This window comes from Pelodiscus sinensis, chromosome 14 (assembly GCF_052426305.1).
Source record: "Pelodiscus sinensis isolate ZL-2025 chromosome 14, ASM5242630v1, whole genome shotgun sequence".
NCBI lineage: Eukaryota > Metazoa > Chordata > Testudines > Trionychidae > Pelodiscus > Pelodiscus sinensis.
In genome coordinates, this window is record NC_143065.1 from 37,404,490 (window position 1) to 37,431,790 (window position 27,301).

At 41.8% G+C, this 27,301-nt stretch overlaps 2 protein-coding genes across 12 annotated transcripts in view; one reads left to right on the forward strand and one right to left on the reverse strand.

Annotated features, from left to right (window-relative positions):
* FAM169B (Protein) overlaps nt 1-27,301 on the reverse strand; it is a 66,004-nt gene that overhangs the window by 22,677 nt on the left and 16,026 nt on the right. For 2 of the 10 annotated variants that reach the window (XM_075896971.2, XM_089782075.1), the window contains exons 2-5: nt 14,899-15,032; nt 12,823-12,922; nt 7,362-7,447; nt 4,155-4,329 (exon numbers count right to left, since the gene is read on the reverse strand). In XM_075896971.2, the coding sequence (XP_075753086.2) occupies nt 4,155-4,329; nt 7,362-7,447; nt 12,823-12,922; nt 14,899-15,032 (495 nt within the window). Of the gene's footprint in view, nt 1-4,154; nt 4,330-7,361; nt 7,448-12,822; nt 12,923-14,898; nt 15,033-16,446; nt 16,568-17,279; nt 17,989-18,630; nt 18,778-18,886; nt 19,130-27,301 lie in introns of those variants that run through there. The other 8 variants (XM_075896977.2, XM_075896976.2, XM_075896974.2 and 5 more) reach the window with 8 other exon arrangements.
* The window catches only part of PGPEP1L (pyroglutamyl-peptidase I like), a 75,996-nt gene continuing 66,654 nt past the window's right edge, over nt 17,960-27,301 (forward strand). The window contains exon 1 of one of the 2 annotated variants that reach the window (XM_075896985.2): nt 17,960-18,081. The gene's annotated coding sequence lies outside the window, so the exon portion shown is untranslated. The remainder of the gene's footprint in view (nt 18,082-27,301) is intronic. The other variant, XM_025187800.3, reaches the window with a different exon arrangement.

The following is a 27,301-nucleotide window of genomic DNA, read 5'->3' on the forward strand; positions in this document are numbered from 1 at the left end:
TGAATGAATGTTTATTTATATGTATAAGGGTTAAGTAGTTAAACAACGTTGTTTGCTTCTATCTTTTCTTTATTATTTTATTATTATCTTTACAATAAATGTGGCTTTTTGCCTTATCCCCCTCATAAGATCCTGCTTGCTTTTATTTGGTACAACACAGAGCGTAAGATTACTTTCAAGCCACACACTCCAAGTGAGCTTTACATGATAAGCAAAGAGGGAAATGAACAGCAGTTTCAAACTTCCCAAAAGGACCTTTGAAAACGTCTGTGGTAATTGATATTCTCATCAAATGTTGGGAATGGGCCACATTCACACAGTTTGAATTTACCTCTCAATAGCACTATTCCTCTGCTAGCAATATAAAAAAAATTTTAAAAAATTAACCATGTAACTGACCAAAATTCTATGTTACAGGGTTAAACGTTTTCAGGGATGTAGAGGTATGGAGGGAAGGATCCTTGAGTGTTGCCACTAACCCTGGACTCTCAGGTGACATCCCTCACTCCTGGTTTGCTCCTCTCCTAGGCTCCCTGCCACTGGCCCTGCTGCTGGAAGGCTCCCAGCCATCAGCTCTGCTGCTGGCAGGCTCTCGACTGCTGGCAGGCTCCAGGCTGCCCGACCCACCGCAGTGGTTTCCCAGCTGTCAGCGAGCTCCTGGCAGCTGGCCCCATCACCCCAGCCATTCCTGCCACTGGAGGGTCCCAGCAGTTGAGTTTAGCCATTAACAGCAACTAATAAGCATCAACTTTTCAGTTAAATGGTTAAACTCTTACATCCTTATCCCCTGCATAGTCATGTAACACACCATCTTTGCATGTGTATATATCCCTGCCAAAATGAAGTTTCCATTTCATGCATCTGACAAAGTGTCTTCCAGCACAATAAATTTGTTAGTCTTTAAGGTCCCAAAGGACTCCTCATTGGTTTTGCTGAAACAGACTAACACAGCTACCCCTCAAACAAACAAAAAAACCAAAAACCAAAACGGCTGCCCAGAGAGGAAAACACTGGCAACAAGATCCAAATGTTGGCAAGTCTGGACTTTAAGCTTTTGTATTTAATGTGTGAACCTGGTTTAAAATCAAAACTGTTTACCCAGAAATAGATTCAAGTTGTCTAATATTCCACCCACAACAGACTAGTATGAAAACTTATTTTTCTGAAGCATGAATCATTACAAATCGAATGTGTCTCTCCAAAAGCTTTGCTCCAAAATATTTAAAGACTTAAGAGGGAAACGTATAGTTGTAACTAAGTGTTTGCAAATTCTGATACAGTTCAGCACACTGTATTCATAGACACATCCAGGATTCCTTAATCACCTGATATGTGATTACCACTGACAGCACACAAGAGTGCCAACTACACATCAGCACAAGGAAGGAGTTCAGCACTGCACAGGGCAGGACTCCTAATGCTTCATCCCTTAGAAGGGCTGCCAGAGGAGGGCAACTTTAATCTATTGTCTGCCTCCTTCCCAGCATTCACCTCCTGCTTTTGGGACTGTGCTGACCAATTGCCCTTAGGCAACACAATTCACCTCCAGAAAGAGGTTCCCTCACCAATTTCTCTGAACCTATTTTGCAACTTCATTTGAGCACAAAAGTCCAAACATCTCCTGAGAGAGCCCTTATGAATTTTAGTGTTGATTCGCATTATCTTAGGAACAAGTAACTGACACGTTTTAACAGTAATTAACACCACTAAGATACACATTCCAGTGAGACGTTCTCCACATTGTTCTTTTCTGTCACCAGTTTAGTGATTTAGCAATTGTGGCTTACCCTGGTACAAATAGTCACAGAGTAGATATCTTTAAATCAGCGCAATGGGCCTCAACTTATATTAGACTTCTCAAGTCCTAGATGTTTTTCAACCCACAAAGGACTGTATGGTCTAGCCTGACATCTTGTCTATCAGAAGCAACTGAATTAACCAGATACTGAACCTAATAATTTATGTTTGACTAAAGACTATCTTCCAGAAAGACATCCAGTCTTCATCTGAAGACAGATAGAGAGTCTACCACTTGCCTAGATCAGTGTTTCCCATCCTGTAGTCTACCGACCCCTGGTGGTTTGCGACGGTACTATAGGGGGTCTACAGAAAGTTTAAAATAGAAATTAAAATAAATGTACGGAGTCTCTTGCAGCCAGCACGTTCTTCAACCTGTGTTGCTTCCGGCAGCTCAGGAAGCAGCACGGGCTGAGGAACATTCAGGCTGCAGGCACAGCTGAATGAGAGGGTCTGTAAAATTTGAATAGATTGAAAAGGGGTCCGTATGCTCGAAAAGGTTTGGAGCCACTGCCCTAGGTAGTGGTTCATTACCCAATGGTTCATTACCCTCGCTGTTTAAAATCTGTGCCTAATGTGAATTTGTCTAGCTTTAATTTTCAACACTGGTTCTAGTTATACCTTTCTCTCCTAGATTAAAGCCCTTTAACCATTAGTGCCCTAGTATTTTTTTCCTATGGGTACGTCTACACCGCAGCACTATTTCAGGATACTTCTGGTATCCCAAAATAGCTATTTCCCATTTTACTCATAGACTCATAGACTTTAAGGTCAGAAGGGACCATTATGATCATCTAGTCTGACCCCCTGCACAGTGCAGGCCACAGAATCTCACCCACCCCCTCCTAGAATAATCCTCTCACCTATATCTCAGATATTGAAGCCTTCAAATACTTTGAAGACCCCAAGATGCAGAGAATCCTCCAGCTGTGATCTGTACCCCATGCTACAGAGGAAGGCGAAAAACCTCCAGGGCCTCTACCAATCTACCCTGGAGGAAAATTCCTTCCCGACACCAAATATGGCGATCAGCTGAAACCTGAGCATGTGGGCAAGACTCACCAGCCAGACACCCAGAAAGTTTGACAGCACGCTCATTATTTTGAAATATCTTTTGATATAACGGGCACGCTATTCGGACTTCCCTGTAAATCTTGTTCCACCATGATTAAGGTACATTTCAGAATAGCGGTTTATTTCAAAATTTGGTGCTGTGTAGACAGCACCAAACTACAAAATAAGCTATTTTGAAATACACTTGAAATAAGCTACACAATTTGCTATGCAATTTGTTATTTCGAGCTAAGGGTGCTGTGTAGACGCAACCTGTGAAATTACTTCTACTCTGTGATCAAGTTCCACCTTGATCTTCTTTTTGTTATACCAAACAGATTGAGCTTTTAAGTTTCTCACTGCACAGAATTTTTTCCTGCCCTTGATTCATTCTTGCAGTTCTTTTCTTCACTCACTACAAGGGAGATTTAGGATAAATAGGAGGAAAATGTTCTAATTCTAAGTGTAGTTAAGCACTGAGATAGACTTCTAAGGAAGACTGTGAAATCCTCATCACTGCAGTTTTTGAATAGAGCAGACAAACACCTGTCAGGCATAATCTAGGTTTACTTGGTCCTGCCTCAGAGAAGGGTGCTGGGCTTGAAGACTTCTTGAAGTCCCTTCCAGCCCTGAATGTCTTTGATTCTATTTTCAGCTTTCTTTTTAGGATATGAATACCAGAACTGGTTACCATATTCTGACCTCCCAACTTCAAGTCTCCATTTCCTTAAGGAGGCACTGACAGGCAACAGCCTCTTTCAGCACTTTAACAGAGTGAAGCCCCTTAAGGACTTGGAGGGCCTGGAGTTAGTCATCCTTGATAACTAAATAGACACATCTGAGTTGGATCAGGTAATAACTTATAAAGGACAGCAGAAGGCTTCAGTTAAAGGTGAAGCTCAGAAGATTACAGGCTGTAAAAAAGGCTGCTGTAAGGAAGACCCATTTGGCAGCCAGTCAGAAACCTAAGGCTCCAGCCAGCTAGAGCTTGGGTGTGGTCTGCCAAGCCAAGAAAGACATGAAGAACAATTGGAAATGGATGGAATTTGAATGGGCACAGCTTTCCAAACAGTCCAGATCATGCAGGCAGTATAACCGAGAATAGAATTTGGACCCATTGGGTTTTAATGGAAGGAATATGAATAACTGCCAAATTCTACAACTGCCAAATTCTCTGATTCATTCTCTTCAATGGTATGCAAGTAATTTCTATCTAAAAATTTAAATGGGCACACAGAATTATTTACATTAAAGGGGAGACTACATTTCTGGGGATATTGAACTGATGGAAATGTTTCTCTTACCTTTCATTTTGGCTGTGTAAAAAGCAACAGCATCTCCATTCCTCCAGAATATTTTGGCAGACTCCTTGGCGGAATGAGATACAAAGAATGTATCATTAGCTGAACTCCTTTCTAACAGTCCAAAAATAATGTAGTTGAGAACAAAGAGGACAATCCTTTCTCCAAATGTTTGGACCTTAGAGAAAAAACAGAGAAAAAAACGAAGAGACTCAAGGGATTTTGCCTTCCAAAGAAAATTTTCGTTTTGTCTTGTTTTTTAAGAGGGTGATGAATGTATACCACTCATCTGGGACAAAAATTCCTCATCAACCAGTTCAAATAATAGAAAGGTAGGGCTCAAAGGGACATCAAGAAGTCATCAAGTCCAGCCCCTTGCTGAGGCAGGACCAAGTCAACCTACACCATCGCTGACAGATGTCTGTCTAACTAGTTCTTAAAAAGCGCCGATGATGAGGATTCCACTACTTCCCTTGGAAACTTATTCCATATCGTAACTACCCTTTATAGCAGAGATTTTTCTAATACTTAACCTAACACTCCCTTGCTTCAGATTAAGTCATTACTTCTTGTCTGATTTTTCAGTGGCCATGGAGAATAACCCACCCTCTTCACAACAGCCCTTAATATAGCTGATGACTGTTACTATGTCTCTCCCCCTGCAGTCTTTCTTTTCTCAAGATTAAACATAGTATAAGAAGAAATTATAATTGCCTTTGGACATCACTGTCCATTTATAAATCCTGCCAATCCCCCTGCAAAGTACACTTTTACAGATGGGGAAATTGAAGCACGGGGAGGTGAAATGACTTGCCCATGGTCACAGTAAACCAGTGACTTAGCTGGATATAGAATTGGAGTGTTCTGAATTACCCACACTTGGAAGTGTACTAAAAGGAGACTATGTATGTTACCCTGTTTCTATTGACTGGAGTTTGATGGTACTGCATGTCACCGTGAACATATGCCAAATGATAAAATGACCCAAAATACATTAAAAGAACTCAAGGGGCCAAAATCCTTTTGTGATCCTCCACTGCTACAGAAGAAACTTGAGAAACAGCTGCGTAGAGCCAGTACTACCAAAAGCGTACCTGCAGGTTGGGAGATGGGTTTACTCCTCAACCCTCTTCCCCCCACTTAGTTTGTAATGGCCTAGAGGAATGCTGACCAGCACCTGGTGACTAAGGAGTTAGGCTCAGGTAGCTAGCAAAGGTGATGGCCAGGGGCCTGGGAGAACCAATCGAGATAGAGGGTTGAAATTTGAATTGGATATAGGTTCTGTGCCTACTTTCTTTGTGTGGGAGAGATAAATCAGGAGTTGAGAGGCACAGTGGCTACATCTATACTGCAGGCTTTTTGCGCAAGAACAGCCGTGGATCTTGCAGAGCATCTACACGGCACGTGTGTTCTTGAGCAAGTAAATTTATAGTAAAGCGTCAGAAAGTAGGGCTTCTTGCACAAGAGTTATTTCTCTCCCCACAAGGAATAAGCCCTCTTGCACAACAAGGCAGTGTGGACGGGCAACAGGAGTTTCTTTCACAAGAAACCCCTATGGCTAAAATGGCCATCAGAGCTTTCTTGAGCAAGAGAGCACCCACATTGCCATGGACGCTCTTGCGCAAAAGCACATCTCTTGTGTAAAAGCACATGGTAGTGTGAATGCACTCTTGTACAAGAATTTTTGCGCAGAAACTACTGCGCAAAACAGTTCTTGTGCAAAAAGCCTGCAGTGTAGACGTAGCCAGTATGATTTAAAACCAGATAGGCCTACTGTGTCTCCAAGGAATTCAAAGCATGGGAGTGGACTGAGCAAAGAGAAAGCTGGAAGTAAGCAAAGGGAAAAGTGAATCCAGTCACATTCAGGATAATTTTTCTTTATTCTGTGGTTTGGTATGAACTGCTCTTTGTGATTCTATGCCTCTCCTACCCATTTACCACCATCTAAGCTTTGTGTTGAGACGTTTCTCTGTGTTTTAATTTGTTTTCCTTAACTGCTCTGTAACATTTAGCAACCAAGTATGCTTTTTCAAGTTTACCTTTTTTTTTGTAATAAAAAATCACTTTTTTAAAAAGTAATGATTTGATTCTTGTATCCTGGAAGGTCTGTTTGTGTGCATCTGCATGCCTCTGACTGAGGGATCAGCTACCAGACACTGCAGCTTGTTTTTCTCTTTTCTTTTTTAAAGCTCTTTTGAGGCAAAAGAGCTTGGGGTAACTCTAGGGTTGATTTCAAGCGTTCACCCCCGGTTTTTAGGGATCAAAAAGCACTTGATGGTGGCGGCGATTCCCCAAAATCTGTGCATTATGATTTTCGGGGGAAGTTTTTTGTACCCAGTGCCTGTAGAGGCAAGGTATTGAAGCTCTCTTGTGGGCCCTCACCTTCTGCACTCAGGCTACCAGAACGGGGAACAGCCCTGACAGTTCCCTATGCAAAACCTATTAAATCAGGTTGCATATTGAGATGGTTGAATTAATCCTTGCAAGATTAAACGCCTCATAGATTCAGGGAAAGAATGACAGAGGAAAGAAGGCAAGAAGCACTCTCAACAGGGAGGCAGAGGGGTGGGTAGGAAAGGGAAGTAAAGAAAGGCAAACTAGTTTGCCACATGGCAATACAAATCCTATATACACAGTGCAATTAACTTCTTAGAAGCTATGAATAGATTAATTTAAAAGTCAGTAATATCTTTCCATCTATTCTCCTAAAACAAAATTACTGCATCAGATCAAGTGTATTCATTGTGAAGAATAAAATAAAACAAACATTACATAAGAACAGCTCAATAAAATAAATAAAGTCTAAAAAACAATCCACGGCAAAAGCTTGTAAATGGCTAGATAAGACACTGTGCCAAAGGGTGCCAAAGAGCATCTTCTCAACAGATGGTCAATCAAGAGGCACTAATGTGTTATTGCTAATGCAATAGTTCAGTTTATCTGACTGCTTCTTTACCTGCTATGAGGGCAACCTTGAAATAAATGGAAAGAGAGAGAGAAAAGTCAGCAAATGAATCATTAACAGGACATGGAAAATTAATATTTATTCAAGAGGTGAAGGTGGCTCTGCAGTAGGGAGACCAGGGTCATGCCCGAAGAGTATACACAATAAAAGCACAAACAAAATATATGTAATATTATGAAACACAGAACACTATATGGTTCCCACAGCTGGAATGCTTCACAATAATGGTTCACAATTGTCCAGACCTGTATAAGTCCTTCTCTAGAGGAATCAGCAGTCTTCAATACATCTTCAATGGACCACCAGGACTGGTTAAGGTAAACTGCCAATACTAAAATCAGAAACAAGGACTCGTCAACTCAAAATAGCTGCTGCAAAGACTACTAACAAGCAAATTCATTGGTAAGAAAAAGAAAAGGAAGATCAGAATTAAGATCAACATTTGGAAAACTAGTTGCCTGGAGTTAGATATCTACATAAAAGGGGTCTGATTTTTCACTCAAGAAACTAAATGAAGGTTTTTCACTTAAGAAACTAAATGAAGGTTTCCAAGTCCTAAAGCTAGCACCCTAACCACTGGATGACTGTGTTCCTCTAAACCAGGAGTGGAAAAACTGTGGCCCCTAGCTTGCCTGGATCTGGCCACGGAGGCTCGGGGCTCCTCCCCCAGCATTGGTGCTCCAACTTCCTCCTCCCCCCAACAGGGCTGGAACACACAATATCTACTAGTCTGGGCCCCCCCAGGCTCTGGTATGCAAGGGGATTGTGATGAGTGTCTTTTTCCTTCTCCGTTGAGGGCCACAACACTGTGGGTTTGGCTGGGGTTTTTTGCTTCTCACTTGTATGCAGCCCCTGACTGATTTTTCTGCGGGTCAGCGGCCTTTGACTCAAAAATGGTTCCCCACTCCTGCTCTAAACCATCCTACCAACAAACAGCAGAATCCTCTCAGTCAAGGACAAATTTATTGACAAGCAAGTGAAAAGGTTTTAAGGTGAGTGTCCTCGTTTACCTGTTTTAGCTCCAAGTTATAACAAATGTTTCTAATGTGCTTATGTTAGTTTCTCTTTTTACTTCAATCTTTACTAGCTCACAGTGGGCTTTCAGTCCAGGATCATTGCTTAGTTAACCTATTTGTTGAATAAACTATTAAGGTACATGCCAAAACACGTTACACTTTGTGCGCTGAGTTTAATTTAAAAAAAAAAAAAAAAGCAGTTGCAGATGCCTGTTTATAACACCACATCCTATTAATTAAATATTATGAACGTATGGGCACAGGGTTTTCATACATTTTCTATGATGGATTCAATCTGTTCCCTCAATTCTTTTACTCCACTTTCCAATGCAAGTAGTCACTGCTCCACTACATATTCATGTCTAGCTACCAAAGACAGCAGAGTCAGACAAAGGGATATAAAGGGCCGTACTCTGACTTCACTGGGAGCTGCATGAGGTTAATCCCAAAACAGATTTGGAATGAAATCTACATCACCATCCTCACTCCTCACACACAGTGTGATGATCAGAAAAAATTGGAAAAAACGTTGGTGAAAATAGGGAAATGCATAAGCACATTCCAAGGAACTACTTGACTTTTATGGAACATTTACTGCGCTATTCAATAATTTAAGGGGTTGGGTGGATACAGTAGTTGACATAGCAACTGTCATATCTTATTACTTCGGCTACTTTGTCTACACAAATGCCTTCCTTAAGGAAAAACACTTCCCCAAATTCCATGCAAATGTATGCACTTTCTTCTAAAATTATCATTTTAAAGTAAATATCCAGTTCACAGTTTAACCTATGCATGTTTCCCCGAACTCTCATTCTTGTCTTGGAAATAATTTTGTCGAAATCATTTTGAATGCAGGTAAGTTTCAGAAGACCAAGTTCTCCTTTATCTAATCTTTTCCCTGTTGTATAGCTATCTCCAAAATTGTTTTTGATTTGGAAGAGCAAGATTCTGTTAGTACATACTTCCTGTGTGACCTGTAGCAAGTCTTTTTAATCCCCTTGTGCTTCCGTTCTCAGAAAGCTAAGATTAATAGTACAGTAAACTTCCGATAATCCGGCACTTTTAGGACCCAGGGGGTTCCGGACTATCAGAAGGGGGGGGCTATGAGGGGTCTGGAGTGGGGTGGGAGGGGTGCCACCCCAGACCCATCATAGCTCCCCCTTACGATAGTCTGGTTCTGCCCCAGGCGTCCCTGATTCAGCCGCTGCTGGTCAGTTTCAGCAGCAGATGAATCGGGGATGCCTGCAATAGAGCAGCTGGGGTGCTGCCGGGTTGGTCCCGCAGCGCCAAGAGGCGGCGCTACGGCACCAACCCAGCAGCACTCCAGCTGCTCTTGGGGACGCCTGGGACAGAGCAGCTGGAGTGCTGCCGGGTTGGCCCCCCCACAGCACCAAAGGAGGGCGCTGCGGGACCAACCCGGCAGGACCCCAGCTGCTCTGCCCCAAGGGTCCCCGATTAAGCCGCTGCTGAAACAGATCAGCGGCTGATTCCAGGAAGCCCGGGGCAGAGCTGCTCTGCCCCAGGCTTCCTGGAATCAGCCGCTGATCTGTTTCAGCAGCAGCTGAATCGGGGACCCCTGGGGCAGAGCAGCTGGGGTCCTGCCGGGTTGGTCCCACAGCGCCCTCCTTTGGCGCTGCGGGACCAACCCAGCACTCCATCTGCTCTGCCCCAGGCATCCCCAAGAGCAGCTGGGGTGCTGCCGGGTTGGTCCCGCAGCCCCGAGGGGCAGCGCTACGAGTCCAACCCGGCAGCACCCCAGCTGCTCTGCTCCCAGCTTCCCTGATTCAGCTGCTGGTCAGTTTCAGCTGCAGCTGAATGGGGGAAGCCTGTCCGGCTGCCCCAGCACTTCCGGGTTCCTGATGGTGCCGGACCATCAGGAGTCCCGGAGCATTGGATGCCGGACTAATGGAGTTTTACTGTACTTCCCTACCTCAGTAGTGCTGTCAGGATAAATACATTAAAGATAGTGATGCACACTGAGATACTGGTAATGGGGAACACATAAGTACCAAGAATAATTTTCTTACAACCAAATTATGTTTTCCCACTACAATTAAATTATTTTCAGTGATTTGTTGTGAATAACCTATTACACATTTCTGAGGCATCTGGCAATTACTAGAAATCACGATCACTGAAAAATCTTTCTAGCAAGGACAGAACATTCAGTATTTAACATACACAACAGTATATACTTGTTTATTTTGGATGGTAAAGATATTCATCACCCATATCATGCTCTAGAAGTCCTTGCAACACAATTTACATTCTCATAAAAATGTTTGTGGCAACATACCAGAACGGCAAGTCCATTTCAAATAAACAAATACCTCCAACCCAGATAAAGACTGAGAAGGATGTTTTGTGGAAAAGCAGCTTCAATATTTCTCTCCACCTCATGACATCCACTTCTGATCTTGTTTAGATACAGAGACCAGAATCTAAATCCCTGCACCCTAATACATATCATGACCATACTGTAATATTATTGAAGACTAAGGGAAACTACAAAGTGATGTCAAATGTATGGCATTTAGTGAAGCTGACTGTAAAGTACTTTGAAAGGCTAACTATTTAGGCTAAATGTTAAAAGCAGGCATGGCTCATTAAAATCAAACCACTCAGTCATATGAAAATAAAATACACTAATGAAATAAGCACTAAACTTTGCACTTATTAAAACACCAATTTACAAAAAATAGACTTAAAATATGGAGGACTATGAGTGTTTAATACCAGGAGAAATCAAAAGCTGATAAAAATAACCCGCTACCTGGAAAAGCATTTGGAAAATAACAGTTAAAATGCTTCTGTATACAGTACAGCTACGTCTACACTGGCCCCTTTTTCGGAAGGGGCATGCTAATTTTGAAAGTGGGAATAGGGAAATCCGTGGGGGATTTAAATATCCCCCGCGGATTTAAATAAACATGTCCGCCGCTTTTTTTCCGGCTTGGGGAAAAGCCGGAAAAAAAGCGTCTAGACTGGCCCGATCCTCCGGAATAAAGCCCTATTCTGGAGGATCTCTTATTCCTACTTCAAAGTAGCCCTGTGGGGCTCTTGCTACATTTCAAAAGCAGAAGTGCCGCTGGGAGACGGGGCAAGTAGGGACTCAAGGCTGAACTGCAGTTCCCACTCACACAGCAGCCAAAATCCGACAAGTGGGGACTGCTTCATCCCTGCTCACACAGTTTCCCCGTTGTGCCTCAGCTTCCCCTACTCCCTGCAGAGAGGGTGCTGTGGGGAACCAGCTTTTAAGCTGGCTCCCCCCATCACCAGCTGCTGCTCCCCCACCTTGCTGCCTCTCTGATAGAAGCAGAAATGTGGAGAGAGCGACTAGTCAAGTCACTACTCGACTATCCAGTATGCTTATGCTTACTGGATAGTCAACTAGTTGACTTGTTGCTTACATCCCTACTTCAGAAATAAAATATGCAGAGGCACTTTTAATTGCAATGGTGGTTTTTGCTTATTGCTGTATTGTGGGAGAAGATGGACTAAGTTAGAGTCAAAAGCACAGACTGCAAGAGTGATGTACTTGCTCATTGGTCTGGTGTACATGATTCTTTCTTTCTAGTAGCTTCTCTCAAAAAGTGCTCTCAAACTGCTCTCTTTTATGTTAAAAGTCTCAGGGGGTAGTTGTGTTAGTCTATAATAACACAGCACAATGCTTTTGGTGCTAAATGACTTGGATTCAGTCCCTGCTGAAGACTATGGCATCATAACTTGCTATTTATTATCAGTGTTGTTAGTCCCATCTGGATTGTGGCCACACAGTCTATTGACTGATGGAGTTAAATAGAAAGAAATCAGAATGCATGTAGGAACACACATTTTGTGTAGAACAGTGATCACTGAAGGATGGACAAAAAAACTAAAACTACAATCATAATTCAAATCCCTAGGCCTTGGTGATAACCTAGCCAATGACTTCTGCAGTAGAAATGCCAGTATGCACCCATTTCTACAACTACTAACTGCAAGGAAGTGTCCAACTCCATTTATGGGGACCATAAGGCTGTAACAAGAAAACTCCAACATTACTTGTAATAAATAGAGCATTAGCTGGCACAGAGTATAAAGCAGACAGATATGCCAATAAAATGAGTTTAATTCAACTCCTGAGTGAATGTCTGGATTTACCTCTCAAAAGGTAGCCCCCAAATATGGGGCAATTGAACATAGTATTGAGGAGGTGGATACCACAAATGAAAATTACAAAATACAGGAATGTTAATAAGATACAATCTTCATAACATATCAGAATATTTTGCATTTCTGTATTTCCTGTCTTTCAAGAATCTCAAAGTTCAAACCAAACATTAATTAATTAATTAAAGTTTCACAATAGCCTTCCTTAAGTAGAAAAGTCTGATTATCCCCATGGTACAAATGCTGAGATAGGAAGAGAAATATACCCAAGCTTAGTCTTCCCGTTAGCAGCAGAACTGGGAATAGAACTCAGAGACCTGAATATCAATCTCCCATTCTAGCCAGTAGACAGTCTCCAAATATTACCTTTTAAAATGTTTTTGTTACATATTAGCTAAATCTACTTCATGTTCAAAACACAGTGTGAAATTAAAGAATGTCATTCTAGAAATTTGCCTACATTCACTGGGCATCGTTGAAGTAAAACAAAAAGGAGACTCAATCCATTTTCAAAATATATGGACACAAATCTGACCTTTTTCTTTATCCTGTGGAGCTGTTAACACCAAAATTTTATATTTCGGGTCTTCTCGGTACACAGGAAGGAAACACATACAGGAATCTTCAATGTTAACCTAAAAAAACAGGCATTTGGCTTTTTATGCTGTAGAGCTGGCAAAAATATTTAAATTATCAGAAGCACATATAGTAGGCCTTACTACATGAAAGCAAGGTGGACTATTCGAGATAACAACTTGCATTGCACCTGGGACTAGCATTCACTCATTCATCAATGTCACAATGCTAGGGACAAGTATATTTGTTCTTCCACTAAGATACAGAGGAAATGTAACTGCACAGTGCCTGTGACCTTCCTAGGAAAATTTGGAATTTTCTGTTGATTCAATCTCTTTCTTTGCTTGCTGCAAATACATCACAGTGACACCTAAGAGTACTACCTTAACTAGAAGTTAGGTACTGTTTTTAATCACAAATCTACTATATGATATTGATTTGTGGGTTATTATTTAGTATTCGTGGAAGTGAGAAACAGCGCTAGCATGAATCTGGCATATAGCAGGACCAGCTTTCCTTGCACAGAACTATGCCAACGTACTTCCACCCTGACCTGCAATAATCCTCTTGAACAAAGACTCCCAACCATGACATGCTGTTAAAAATGTGTCAAAATGGGATGACAACATTATAATATATATTAAATAACAAGGTCCCATCACCTGAACAGGTTTTAACCTAGATCTACAGAAGTGAAAGGCTCAGGGACTTGTCAAACTAGCTAGGGGCTAGTCAATTGCAGAAATCTTCATCCCTAAATTCTTAGGTATAAATTATCCCAGAGTAAGAGTAGCTGAGGTTAAGATCATGTATTTACTTTCTTCTTGAAGGTGTTCAGTTTATTTTTGATATACAAAAGATCAGAATACAGTGAAGCATTTATAGGACAGAAAGAAACAGCTAGAAAATTCTTGTTACTTATGCCCTTTGTTAATTGTATTGTTCTGAGTGTGCAGATTACAAAAGAACAAAATTAAACACAAAATTAAGCCTGAAATAATATTTAAGGTGTCTCTATAATCCACAAAACCAAGATACTTCAGACTTGAAGCCAAAACTTAATTCTTTAGCTTTACCTATTGTGGAGATGTAGCACTGCTTTGTGTTTTAAGGCCCCTACTCCCCTAACAGGGCACCAGAAAGGCAAGGATTCAGTGTTACCCAGTCCAAGGAGTTGAACTAAGGACAAAATAAGAGCCTTAGCTCTGTGGGTCTTTGTATTTAACCTTACAGATAGTTATGATCTTGGTCCACTAGAGGGCGTTAAAAGAATACTGTAAGATCAGTCACCCCTACTTCTCATTCAACATGAAAGTTACCCCACCCAGTATCAACAGGCTTTTTCTAGAAATTACTCCAAAATGTTTTCAGAAACTGTTTAGAAGAATCATATTCCACACAAACCATTATTTCAACTAAGTGGTATTGCTTCAGCACTGACTAATGATATAAACACAGCTAGTCCTACAGAAACTTCCATTGATAGAAAAGGGTCCACGTGACTGAAGTTAGAAATGAAAAAGACCTATCTAGTCATATACTGCCCATCTGTTGGTCAATGCTGGATTTGTTCCTGCAGCTTTATCACTGAAGAATTTTTATTCAATCTGTCAGTCATTCCTGATCAGAGCTTGCATGACAGTGCATATTAGAAAAATTCATTGTTTATTGCTGACTCACAATAGAAAAAACGAATCTCTAGCCTGACCAGCACAAGATGGGCCAAGAGCTGTAGGTTTTGGATCCAGTCCTAGACTCCCTCCAAATTAAATGTTGATTCCATTAGGGTCCAGCCACAAAATTCAGATTTGGACTTCAAATTTTGGCAGTTTCCAGATCTAGTGTTTTGGTTTCAGTTTATCTCTTTTCTGCAAGAGTAAAATATTTAATCTGATTGACTGAATCTGAAACTTTAAATGGTTTTTATCCTTTCACACTAGCCTTGCTATATTCAAACAGATTCTGATCACTAGTACTTGAAATAGCCTTTCACCAATATATAAACACACTCTCTACTTGGGAAATGTAACATTACCTTCTCTCCACAAGGAATGGAAAAAAACTCAGGAGGAGATGAAGCTTGCTGCAGAAGCTTTTCATAGTAGGCTTCAGTTGCTTCTTGGAGAACTTCAGGATTACCTGCTAATATATCTACTGGATAAAGGTGTCCTATAGATAAAATAATTCACAAGGTCATTTCTTTTGTTATGAAAGTAGCTACATACATTATAGAACTCTGAATCTGGAAAAGGGTCTGAGTGGGTGGACCCTTATGTACCCCTATCCTTTTCTAGAATCATGGCCTAAAACAGTAAGGGTATGTCTACACTACCCCCCTAGTTCGAACTAGGGGGGTAATGTATGCATACCGAAAGAGAGTAAAACTGCATCTACCTTCTGATGTTAAACTCACTTTTGCAGATCACAACCAGGGCAGTAACAGCTCATTTTTGTAGCCTTCAGTTCAACAGGAGACTTTGTTAAATGTCAGCAAATAATTCAGCATCCTGTTAGCTTACAGTGCGAGACCACAGATCAAAGTGATTTTCTTAAAAATGCATCCCATGATTGTTAATACTTACCTAAAAATAAAATGGGGAAATATCTCCCCATTGCTTTTGCCATTTTTGGAAGGCCTTTTACAAGTTACTTTATGGGCTGCTGTATACAATTACAGCACCACGCTCTCTTTCCATAGGAATTTCTACTGGTCATATTCATGATACTTTGGGATCCAGTTGATCAAAAGTCACCTTCCTGTTTAAATACTGGTATGTAGCTAGAAGAAACTTGTTTGCAATCACACATGCCTAGAGTCTTGTACCCTTCTTAGCATTACATCAGCCATGCCTTTTGCATCTGCATGGACCCAGAGACCTGGAGAGATATGCTGGTCCAGTCCTGCCTTAAAAGCAGCCACCAGAGTGCCAAGTTACACAAACATATAGCAAAGCAAACTATGGAGAGGATTTAAGCGAAGTTTAGATGCCATAGCAAAGAAAAGGAGCTGAGTTAAACCATCTAGCTTAGAATTCTGTCTTCCAATAGTGGCAAATGTCTATAGAAAAAAAACAGGTAATCACCAAAAGATCCATTCCCTGCTGCCTACTCCTAATTTCTGGCAAACAGAGGCTAGGGATGCCATCCCTGTCCATCTTGGCTAATAGCCATTGATGGAGCTAACCCATGAATGTATCTAGTGTGTTTTTTTTATGAACCCTGTTATATCTTGGCCTTCACAACACTGGCAAGGAGTTCCACAGGTTCAGTGTGTTGTGCGACCTCAGGTCCCATTCTGCAAACATGAGGATAATCCTGTCCTACCTGAAAAGGTAATGTGAGGAATAATATATTACCAATTGTTAGGCAAATAGTACCCTAATAAGGACTACAAAAGTATGATGAACAGAAAAAATGCTTTCCCTATGAAAATAAGAACACAAGATCCGATGTCCTGGATGAAACGATTAGTTCAGTATTCTGACTCTGGCAGTGTTCAATACCCAATTCCCTAAAAACAATGTAAGAAACCAAAACCCATAATTCATCACTGTTCATTGCTTTACAAGGGGGTTAAACTCACTCCTAGCCTTTGCAAGCGATCATCTTACATCCTGAAGTTTGATAGCAGTGCTATGGAGACAGAATGCTGACCAGTAAATCTCTGAATGCTGATGTGTAAATGTTTTTTGTCACGTTTGCATCTGAGAAAACGAGAAAGAAAGAAGTACTGCAACATTATCAAGTCAATTTACATTGTAAAATCCTAACCAGAGCTTTAGAGAAAGAAAGGTTGCTTTAGTGGGCTCCCCCACACGTACTGTGCAATAACAATCCATATAAGGGAAATAGGACATGTAGTATGTTAGAAACAAAATGAAGGATTATTATTAAAATGCTCTGGTAAGTTATTTTTAAACACAGGAACGTCCTGTAGGGTTGTTTTCAATTATTTTTTTAAATCTGTACATAAGGATTTGATTTTTCTGGATGTATGCTAACAAACAAAGCAAAACATTGGGACTTCTGAAATATGCAACTCATGAGCACAGCACTCAAAATACTATATCCTGCTACTTAAAGAATAAACATAACTTTGCCTTCCTCACAGAGAAAACACTTAGTACTTTTAAGCTAGCTTTTCCAGTACCTAGTAGGTCTATATTAATTCTCCAAATAGATTCCTTTTATGTGATCAAGCAACCACGTTAATGATACAAGCCAAAAATTAAAATCTTATGCTGGTTAATATTTTATCAGCCCTTTAGAAGAATCACTTTTTTTCTCCTCAAATAATTTGTTCAATGATTCTGTCCATTTCTCTCTTTGCTTTAGGGTGTGACTTTCAAAAGTACCCACAGCAATCAGGAACACATGTTCCTTTGAAAATCAACAAGACTTGTGCTCCTAACTCACTTAGACACTTCTGAAAATCCCATCTTCAAAGATCTGGAAGTCTAGCTGCCAAAAGCATGTAGAGGGGAAGCCATCAGGTTAGTCTCGGTTTTCACTTTAACCTCTGTGCACTTCGATCTTCCCATGTGCATAAGGAGAGGAGGGGAGAAATCATACTCTCCTTCGTAAAGTACTTTCAAACGCACAAATATAAAAGAGCTGCATAAGTCCTAATTAGTCGGAGTATTTTATTCACAGCAAATAATTACTGCTGGCTACAGTAATAGGAAGTGATAATGGTTTTTTAAAAATCTAATCGCCAGTTTCAGAAGAGTTTAACTTTTCTGCTTTCCTTTTAAAGCAATGTTTTCCTGCGGATGCCTTGGAGTTGAGGCCCCTTTCGGCAGCTCAGGACACCAAGATCTTGAATTTCCAAGGGCAGCTTTATAAAACCAATTTAAATTACAGGATTTCATTTCAGAGTTTGATCCTATGCAGCAGCAACAACAAAAGAGTACATTGTATCAGCCAAAGCTGAATGTTTTTTAAATGGGCAATGCACACAAAGGGTTACAAGCCAAAGGGGAAAAAAAGAGTCATAAAAAAGGGGCCTCTCACTGCAGCCACAGAGGAGGTACCATATAACCATAAGGAGAGTAAATTTAGAATGGGAGGCCTACTGCATTAGAGGGATTCCAAACATTCCAGCCTTAGCAATGCTGCAGAGCTGAAAGCAGGCTGCCATCTTAAATAGTCAAAACTGGTAAACAAGGTCATGACATCACATAGATTCTACAACAACAGTATCAACAAGAGTTTACAGGTAGGTATCAGCCTTGCGCTTTTGTGTGGCAAATGCATTTTTTATGATAGATAGATAGATAGATAGATAGATAGATAGATAGATAGATAGATAGATAGATAGATAGATAGATAGATTATCTATTAAAGAAGTATAAAGCTATATTGGCATTCACATTTCTATTTTGAGCATACAGGGTTACTCTGGAAACAGACAAAACCACATTTTACACTAAAAACAAAAACAGTGATAATTTCATTTTGTTGTACTTTTTGTTCTCATAAAAATGTCTGAGCCAGCTCCTCGGCTGATGTAAATCAGTGTGTCTCCGCTCCCGTCAATGAAGTGCCACTGATTCACACCAGCTGAGGATTTGATCCTTAAAATGAAAAGTAATAGTTAGAAATGACTATAAAAGCAAGCAGGCACTGCATACGGTTCTCACATACTGCTCTGGCTCCTTAAAACCTGACATGCAGCACTTCTTGTTACTCCTGCCTTGAATCCCATATAGCTCTGCCAAATAACCGTCCTAAACTATCCAGTTTTAGTCTTGAGCCCCAAATGTACCTTAGTTCTTTCCTGCAGTACCTCTCCTCCAAATACACACTCCTGTTACTCCAGCCCTGGCTTTTCCAGAACAGAAATAGTTAACTGTGCTGAATTATGCAGTGGTTTTGTGAAGTGAACAAATACTCCTCTCTTGGAGGGAAAACTGCAGTCAAACTCACTTCACCTGGGATCCAAGGCAGATCATAACAAAGGTTTCTAAACTGGAAATGGTAACATTCATAAGGTCTATTTTTAAAGTCATAGCTCTACTCACTTGTAGGATGAGCGAAACTTTTCAATCTTGAACTAAAACTGTGATCTTTTATACATTAGACACAGACCTTTTCATTACAGAACCAGCAAGAATTTCCCTGTATTGGTTGAAGTAAGCAGGAAATAGTTTTCCATAGTCAAAGTAATTTATTCTTCTCAGCACAACAAAAAACACATGTGCACCAATATGTGAAATTCCACAAATGAAACTGTAAGTTGTTATAATACTGAAGGTAAACCATCACCCTCCCAAATTAAGACAAATATTTTAAACATTCAGTCTCATATGCACAATCTGAGAGAAAGTGATGGTAACATTTTGCAGCTGAATCCTGGTTCCTACTACAGATAATTTAAATAGTAATTTTATATTATTTATAACCTCATCATATGAAGATAATATTGCGGCAGTATTAAACAGCTATGACCCTTTTCAAGAGCTCTTTAATTACTCAAGTTCATTGATCTCATGTTTTCATATACTAATTTTGTTATTTTATGACTAATAGTGACACAATTACTAATTAACTCTACTGATTTGCTAGATCTTTCTGTTACAAAAACTGGTGCCGGTTTAATTCAAATGACATTGTCAACATCACCTTTTTCTGCTTGACCATTAATCCAATATTTCATCTTTTAACTATCACACAAAACAGATCTACCTTATCTTCAGTTAGGCTATGTCTACACTAGCGAGTTATTTTGAAATAACTTATTTTGAAATAACTCCCAAAAACAATTTTGAAATAAGCTATTCCTCTTCCACAAGCAGGAATTATTTCCAAATAACAAGCCCATTATTTCAAAATAATGGGCTTGGTAATGTGGACATTTGCCTTGTTATTTCAAAATAAGGGGAGGTATTTATAAATAACTCCCCAGGCGTAGACATGCCCTTAGAGTAATCTATAGCTTTATCCATATAAAGCTACATCAATGTGGTTTCCTTATCAAGTTGGTAATGGACTGGTTTCAGCTTCAGACATATCAAAGAGGTAATTAAGATACCTTAAATACTGATCCCACACCAGGAAAGCTTTATTTGTTAAATGGATTATTTCAAGGATTATGGCAGTTTGATGTAGGAATATTTCAGAAGGCTGTTTGTTCCAATATCACGGCAAAATAAAAAACACAAGACTTAGTTAAATAAAGTATTAAAAATCATAGTATGCCATACTACGTAATTAATCATGTCCCCTGATTGCTGTTACTCATTCTGCAAGCAGGTTGTAGAAACTATACTATATTTATTTATTATTACTGCACAATTTAAAAGTACTTAGTCATCAAATATGTTTGCATTACTGACTAAGAACTTTTGATATGCATGTTTCAAAACGTAGGCACAGACACACACACACACGCACACACACACAGAGCATTGTTCATTTTCACTCACACATGCACAAGAAAGAAAAAAGCTTGAACATGTGAATCCTAACTGCTCAGAAACAGCAAGAAAAAAAAACCCAACACTTATTATTTTTTAAAATGTATGATTTTAAAGCCATCATCATTTTGAGGGATCTAAATCATTTTTGAACACTTGGGGATGCCAATACAGTAGAACCTCAGAGTTACGAATACCAGAAGTTGTTAACTGACCAATCCACCACATAATTTATTTAGAACTCGTAGTATGAAATCCATAAGCAGAGACAAATTTAAAAAAGCAAATACATTACCATATTGTGTTAAATATATGCTACTATAAGAAGGGGAAATTATTTTAAAAGACTTGATAAATAAGGAAACTTTCTATGATTGTTTCATTTAAATTTAAAAGATTAAAAGCAGCACTTTTTCTTCTGCATAGTAAAGTTTCAAAGCTGTAGGAAGTCCATGTCCAATTGTAAAATTCTGAAAGAACCACCACAATGTTTTTGTTCACAGTTATAAACAACCTCTCTTCATTCCAAAGGTGTTGATAACTCTCAGGTTCTACTGTCTTGCTTTAAAAAGAAGTTTTATTTTTCTACTAATTCAATCAGCAACTCTCAGGTTCTACTGTCTTGCCTTAAAAAGAAGTTTTATTTTTCTACTAATTCAATCAGCAATAAACAATCAGGGTGAGATATATGCAAAAATCCACAATATACACAAGATTGAAGTTTTCCTGTCAGTATCAGGAGTCCTTATATCCATGTCTTGGGCATAATACACTTATCGTTCTTAACACAGACCACTTTGCACCTTCATTCTCTTCTCTTTTAAACAAACCACTTGTACAAATATCGATGGTCAAATATGCACACAAATTTAGGTGAACTGACACAGCACAGAAAAGATTTCATACATCACATCAATAGTTAGGAGGGAATTACTCTGTAATTACACTGAATAGAGCAAGGGTTAGGGAATCAGGACTTCAGGGTTCTTTTCCTGACTCTGGATATGACACCTCAGCCAACTATTTAAATGCCTATTACTTATTGTTAAATGCATGTGATGCCTGCCTCACTATAGGCTTAATCTATTAATGTCTGTAGAACACTTGCAGATCTTTGGATGAAAGATCACTCCAGGAGGAATTCGGCAATTTTACTATGTCTGCAAATGAAACAATTGCAGAATTCCCCCAGGAATAAAAGATGATACATATAAAGAGGAAGAGTATCAGAGGGGTAGCCATGTTAGTGTGACGAACATGCATCTGACGAAGTGGGTCTTTGCCCACGAAAGCTTATGCTCCAACACTTCAGTTAGTCTATAACAGTGGTCCCCAACCACTGGAGGTTGCTGGGCGCCAGGGGGTGTGGCCGTTCGCCCGCTGGGCGCCAGAGGGTGGGGACACTTGCGCGCCCAGGGGCGGGGCGGGGCGGTCCTCCCCCCATAGTCACGTGCCCGGGGCCAGCGCCCCCCGTCAAGCGCCGCGCGCCTGGGGCCGGTGCCCCCTCCAAGCGCCACGCGCCCGGGGCTGGAACTCCCCCGCAAGTGCCGTGCGCCCGGGGCCGGCACCCCCTCCAAGCGCCGCACGCCTAGAGCGCGGGTGGCCAATCCACGGCGCTCCCGAGGACGGCGCTCACCGTGCGCCCAGGGCCGGCTCCGGCACCATGCATGTGCCACGTGCCCGGGGCCAGGCCAGCCCCAAGCACTTGGCGGGTGCACACAAATGCCCCCATGGGCATGGCGCCCGTGGGCACCGTGTTGGGGACCACTGTTCTATAAGGTGCCACAGGACTCCTTGCCACATATAAAGAGGAGTACAGGATCTTTCGAAACAGGGCATTTCTGTCGAAAATGCCCCATCTAAACTGCCGGGTTTTTTTCTAAAAAGCCCAGTTTCGAAAAAAACAGCAGCCACCATTATGCAAATGTAGTGTGGGATATTTAAATCCTGGCTTCATTTGCAATATAGTTTAGACACAGCCTCAAAGCGGTCCATGGATCTACTCTGAGAAACCTGCTAACTGGCTGCTCTGGTTTATTTATTTAGCAGCCCCGCAGCCTTGCAGCTCCCATTGGCTCCGGGTCGCCATTTGCAGCAAAGGGGAGCTGCAGGAAACAGCAGCCTGGCCCATGCAGCTTCCTGCAGCTCCCCTTGGCTACAAAGAGCAAACCGGAGCCAATGGAAGCCCTGGGATTAGTGGCTGCAGAGTCGGTAAATAAACAAACCGGAGTGGACAGTTGGCAGGTTTCTCTGAGTGGATCCATGGACCATTTTGAGAAACACTGTTCTAGAGAGAGTGACTTTTTTTGCTCTTCTCAATGATGCACACGAGATACTGTACCTTCCCATTAACATCTCACAGGAGCAGAAGCACTGTATTTAAACAGCAGCACTCAGTACCAAGTCTTATTCATTGCTTTAATTGAGCTTGAATAGTTCTAAGCATGTGGTTATCATTAGACTACCATATTTGTTTAACCTTTCAAAGGAAGGAAGAGGTCTTTGGCATGTTACCGGGAGTACATGCAGAACCTGACTCTCATATCCTGAATTTAATTGAGCAAGTACATGTCAAAAAACCAAGTTATAGTGTAAGTGAAGCCTCCAGTAACACTGTAACAATGTGTGGTGGCAACAGAGCTGGTGGAGAAATACTGTGGTGCGATATGTGTCCAACATGGCATAGCAGCCCTTAACCACATGCTGTACATCATTAACAGGAACACTGTTCTTTCACACTGCATTACTTTTCACCCATTTGTCACAGGATAACCTGGGAACTCTCAGAAAAAAAGTTTATTGGTTTTAAAGGATTTTCATGTAATACCATTCCAGGACTATTTTCCATTAGCATTTTGACAATGAAGAGTGCTCCAGGAGAGCATACAAAATATGAGTGTCTATCTAAAACACTGCTCTGTGAAAATCAGTATGTGAAAGTGAAAGTGCTCTGGCAGTAAATAATTGTTATCCTTATTCAGTTTCTGATTCATAGAATCATAGAACTGGAAGAGACCTCAGAAGGTCATCAAGTCCAGCCCCCTGCTCTAGGCAGGACCAATTCCAACTAAATCAACCCGGCCAGGGCTTTGTCAAGCTGAGACTTAAACACCTCTAGGGATGGAGACTCCACTACTTCCCTAGGTAACCCATTCCAGTGCTTCACCACCCTCCTAGTGAAATAGTTTTTCCTAATATCCAACCTGGACCTCTCCCACCACGACTTGAGACCATTGCTCCTTGTTCTGCCATCTGTCACTACTGAGAACAGCCTCTCTCCATCCTCTTTGGAACCTCCCTTCAGGAAGTTGAAGGCTGCTATCAAATCCCCCCTCACTCTTCGCTTCTGCAGACTAAACAGACCCAAGTCCCTCAGCCTCTCCTCATAAGTCATATGCTCCAGTCCCCTAATCATTTTCGTTGCCCTCCGCTGGACCCTCTCCAATGCGTCCACATCCTTTTTGTAGTGGGGGCCCAGAACTGGACACAATATTCCAGATGCGGCCTCACCAAAGCCGAATAAAGGGGAATGATGACATCTCTTGATCTGCTGGCAATGCTCCTCTTAATGCAACCTAATATGCCATTAGCCTTCTTGGCTACAAGGGCACACTGTTGACTCATATCCAGCTTCTCATCCACTGTAACCCCCAGGTCCTTTTCTGCAGAACTACTACTTAACCGGTTGGTCCCCAGCTTGTAACTATGCTTGGGATTCTTCCGTCCCAAGTGCAGGACTCTACACTTGTCCTTGTTGAACCTCATCAGATTTCTTGTGGCCCAATCCTCCAATTTGTCTAAGTCATTCTGTACCCTATCTCTGCCCCTAAGGGTATCTACCTCTCCCCCCAGCTTATTGTCATCCGCAAACTTGCTGAGGGTGCAATCCATCCCCTCATCCAGATCATTAATAAAGATATTGAACAAGACCAGTCCTAGAACCGAACCTTGGGGCACTCTGCTAGAAACCGACCGCCATCCTGACATCGAGCCATTGATCACTACCCGCTGGGCCCGGCCTTCTAGCCATCTTTCTATCCATCTTACCGTCCATTTATCCAATCCACAATCCCTTAACTTGCTGGCAAGAATATTGTGGGAGACCGTATCAAAAGCCTTGCTAAAGTCAAGGTATATCACATCCACTGACTTTCCCATGTCCACCAAGCCAGTTACCTCATCATAGAAGCTAATCAGATTGGTCAGGCACGACTTGCCCTTTGTGAATCCATGCTGACTATTCCTAATCACTTTCCTCTCATCCAAGTGCCTCAATATGGATTCCTTAAGGATCCCTTCCATGATTTTTCCAGGAACCGAGGTAAGACTGACCGGCCTATAGTTCCCTGGATCATCCTTCTTCCCTTTTTTGAAGATGGGCATTATATTTGCCTTTTTCCAGTCATCCGGGATTTCTCCCAATCTCCACGACTTTTCAAAGATAATAGCCAAAGGCTCCACAATGACATTTGCCAACTCCCTCAGTACCCTCGGATGCACTAAGTCCGGACCCATGGATTTATGTACAGTTAGCTTTTCTAAATAGTTCCTAACCTGTTCTTTACCCACCACGGGCTGTCCATCTTCATCCCATCTTGCGTCACTTGGCACAGAAGTCCAGGAGCCGACCTTGTCCGTGAATACAGAGGCAAAGAAAGCATTGAGTACTTCAGCTTTCCCCACATCATCTGTCACTAGGTTACCTCCTTCATCCATTAGGGGCCGCACACCCTCTCTAATCACCTTCTTCTTGTTAACATGCCTGTAGAAACCGTTCTTGTTATCCTTCACATCCTTAGCCAGTCGCAATTCCATTTGCGCTTTCGCCTTCCTGATAACCCCCCGGCATTCTCGAGCTATACCTTTAAACTCCTCCCTGGTCATTTGTCCAAGTTTCCACTCTTTGTAAGCTTCCTTTTTGTGCTTAAGTTCACCAAGGATTTCCCCTGTAAGCCAATCCGGTCTCCTACCATGTTTGCCTCTCTTGCTACGCGTCGGGATAGTTTCTTTCTGTGCCTTCAATAAGGCTTCTTTAAAATACTGCCAGCTTTCCTGGACTCCTTTCCCCTTCATGTTAACATCCCAGGAGATTCTGCCCATCAGATCTCGGAAGGAGTCAAAATCTGCTTTTTTGAAGTCCAAGGTGTGTATTTTACTACTCTCTTTTCTTCCTTTGGTCAGGATCCTGAAATCTACCATCTCATGATCACTGCTTCCCAGGTTGTCACCCACCTCCACTTCCCCTATTAGTTCCTCCCTGTTTGTGAGCAGAAGGTCAAGGTGCGCGCGGCCCCTGGTCGGATCCTTCAGCACCTGTGTCAAGAAGTTATCCCCAACGTTCTCCAAAAACTTCCTGGATTGCCTGTGTACTGCCGTATAGGTTTCCCAGCAGATGTCAGGGTGATTAAAGTCCCCCACGAGAACCAGGGCCTGCGATCTGGAAGCTTCGCTCAGTTGTCCAAAGAAAGCCTCATCTACCTCATCCACCTGATTCGGTGGCCTGTAGCAAACACCAACCACAACATCAAGGCTGTTTGCTCCTTTAAACTTAACCCATAGACTCTGAACAGGTTTTTCTCCCTCTTTATACTGGAGTTCAGAGCAATCGTAGTGCTCTCTTACATATAGTGCAACTCCTCCTCCTTTTCTCCCCTGCCTGTTGTTCCTGAACAGTCTATACCCTTCCATGACAGCGCTCCAGTCATGCGAGTCATCCCACCAAGTCTCTGTTATCCCAATTAAATCATATTTCTTGGTCTGGGCCAGGGCCTCCAGTTCTTCCTGTTTGTTGCCCAGGCTTCTCGCATTAGTGTACAAACACTTCAGGTAACCAGTTGATCGTCCTATCTTCTCCATTCGAAACATGGGTCCTCCTTTCTTGCCCCTTCCTCTCTGCATTTCTTCCCGGTATCCGACTTTCCCACTCCCCTCAGGGTTTTGGTCACCGTCCCCCGACGAACCTAGTTTAAAGCCCTCCTCACTAGGTTTGCAAGCCTGCCCGCAAAGATGCTCCTTCCTCTCTTCGTTAGGTGGATCCCATCTCTTCCTAACAATCCTTGTGCCCGGAACAGAGTCCCATGGTCGAAGAAACCAAAGCCCTCTCTGCGACACCATCTGCACAACCACGCATTTACGTCCTCAATTCGACGATCCCTGCCCAGTCCTTTCCCTTCAACAGGGAGGATGGAGGTGTCAGTCCCCGTAATACACGAGGTTCGAAGGGATGCCGGAAAGGATGAGACCACAACTGGGGGTTTCAAAAAGCACAAACTGATTTTATTTTGATGGCGCCAGACAATCATCAGAACAAAAATTAAACAGATTGCCAGACAACACAAAACAATTCCCTGAGGCTTTTCTAAATCACAATAATTTCCAATAACTGCCCAGGGGTTAGGAACAGTTGAATTAACACTGGTATTGTCCATAGGGCTGATTATTTACACAACTTTATACAAGGAAACAGTAAAAAACCTAAACCACAACTATTTATAAACTAACTTAGTAACTTTTTAGCCACTGTCACTTGGCAAGCAATAAGGACAACTAAAAAATCAATTAGGATAGGGATGATGGTGGGGAGGGGGCATGTTATACCAGTTCTGGAGACAGCAGGAACACAAGTACCGGTCACACGCTCATAAACTGTCTCCACTCGGGTCGACCAACTCGGAGTACGCTCAGTAAGACTCAAGAGCGGGGGGTGCAAGGCGTCTGGGTGATCAGGCCAGGCGTTCACTCAATGCGAATCCCCAGTGAGAGAGGGGCTGCCTGCCTGTTTTATTGCCTGTGAACTTATCACCCCATAGGTTGGTTTTTGCTGCAGTGGGTGGAGTAGCAGGCCTGAGCACCAGTCAGCCCATTGGCTGATCTGTTACTGCAATGGGTGGAGCTAGCAGGGGAAGATTATTAATTTACATGCCCTTATTTGGAAAACACTCCACCTCACAGACAGAGCCCCCTATACCAGCCTCAGAGGTATTACAAGCTATGGCTCCCTGCGACGGGCAGCCATTTCTG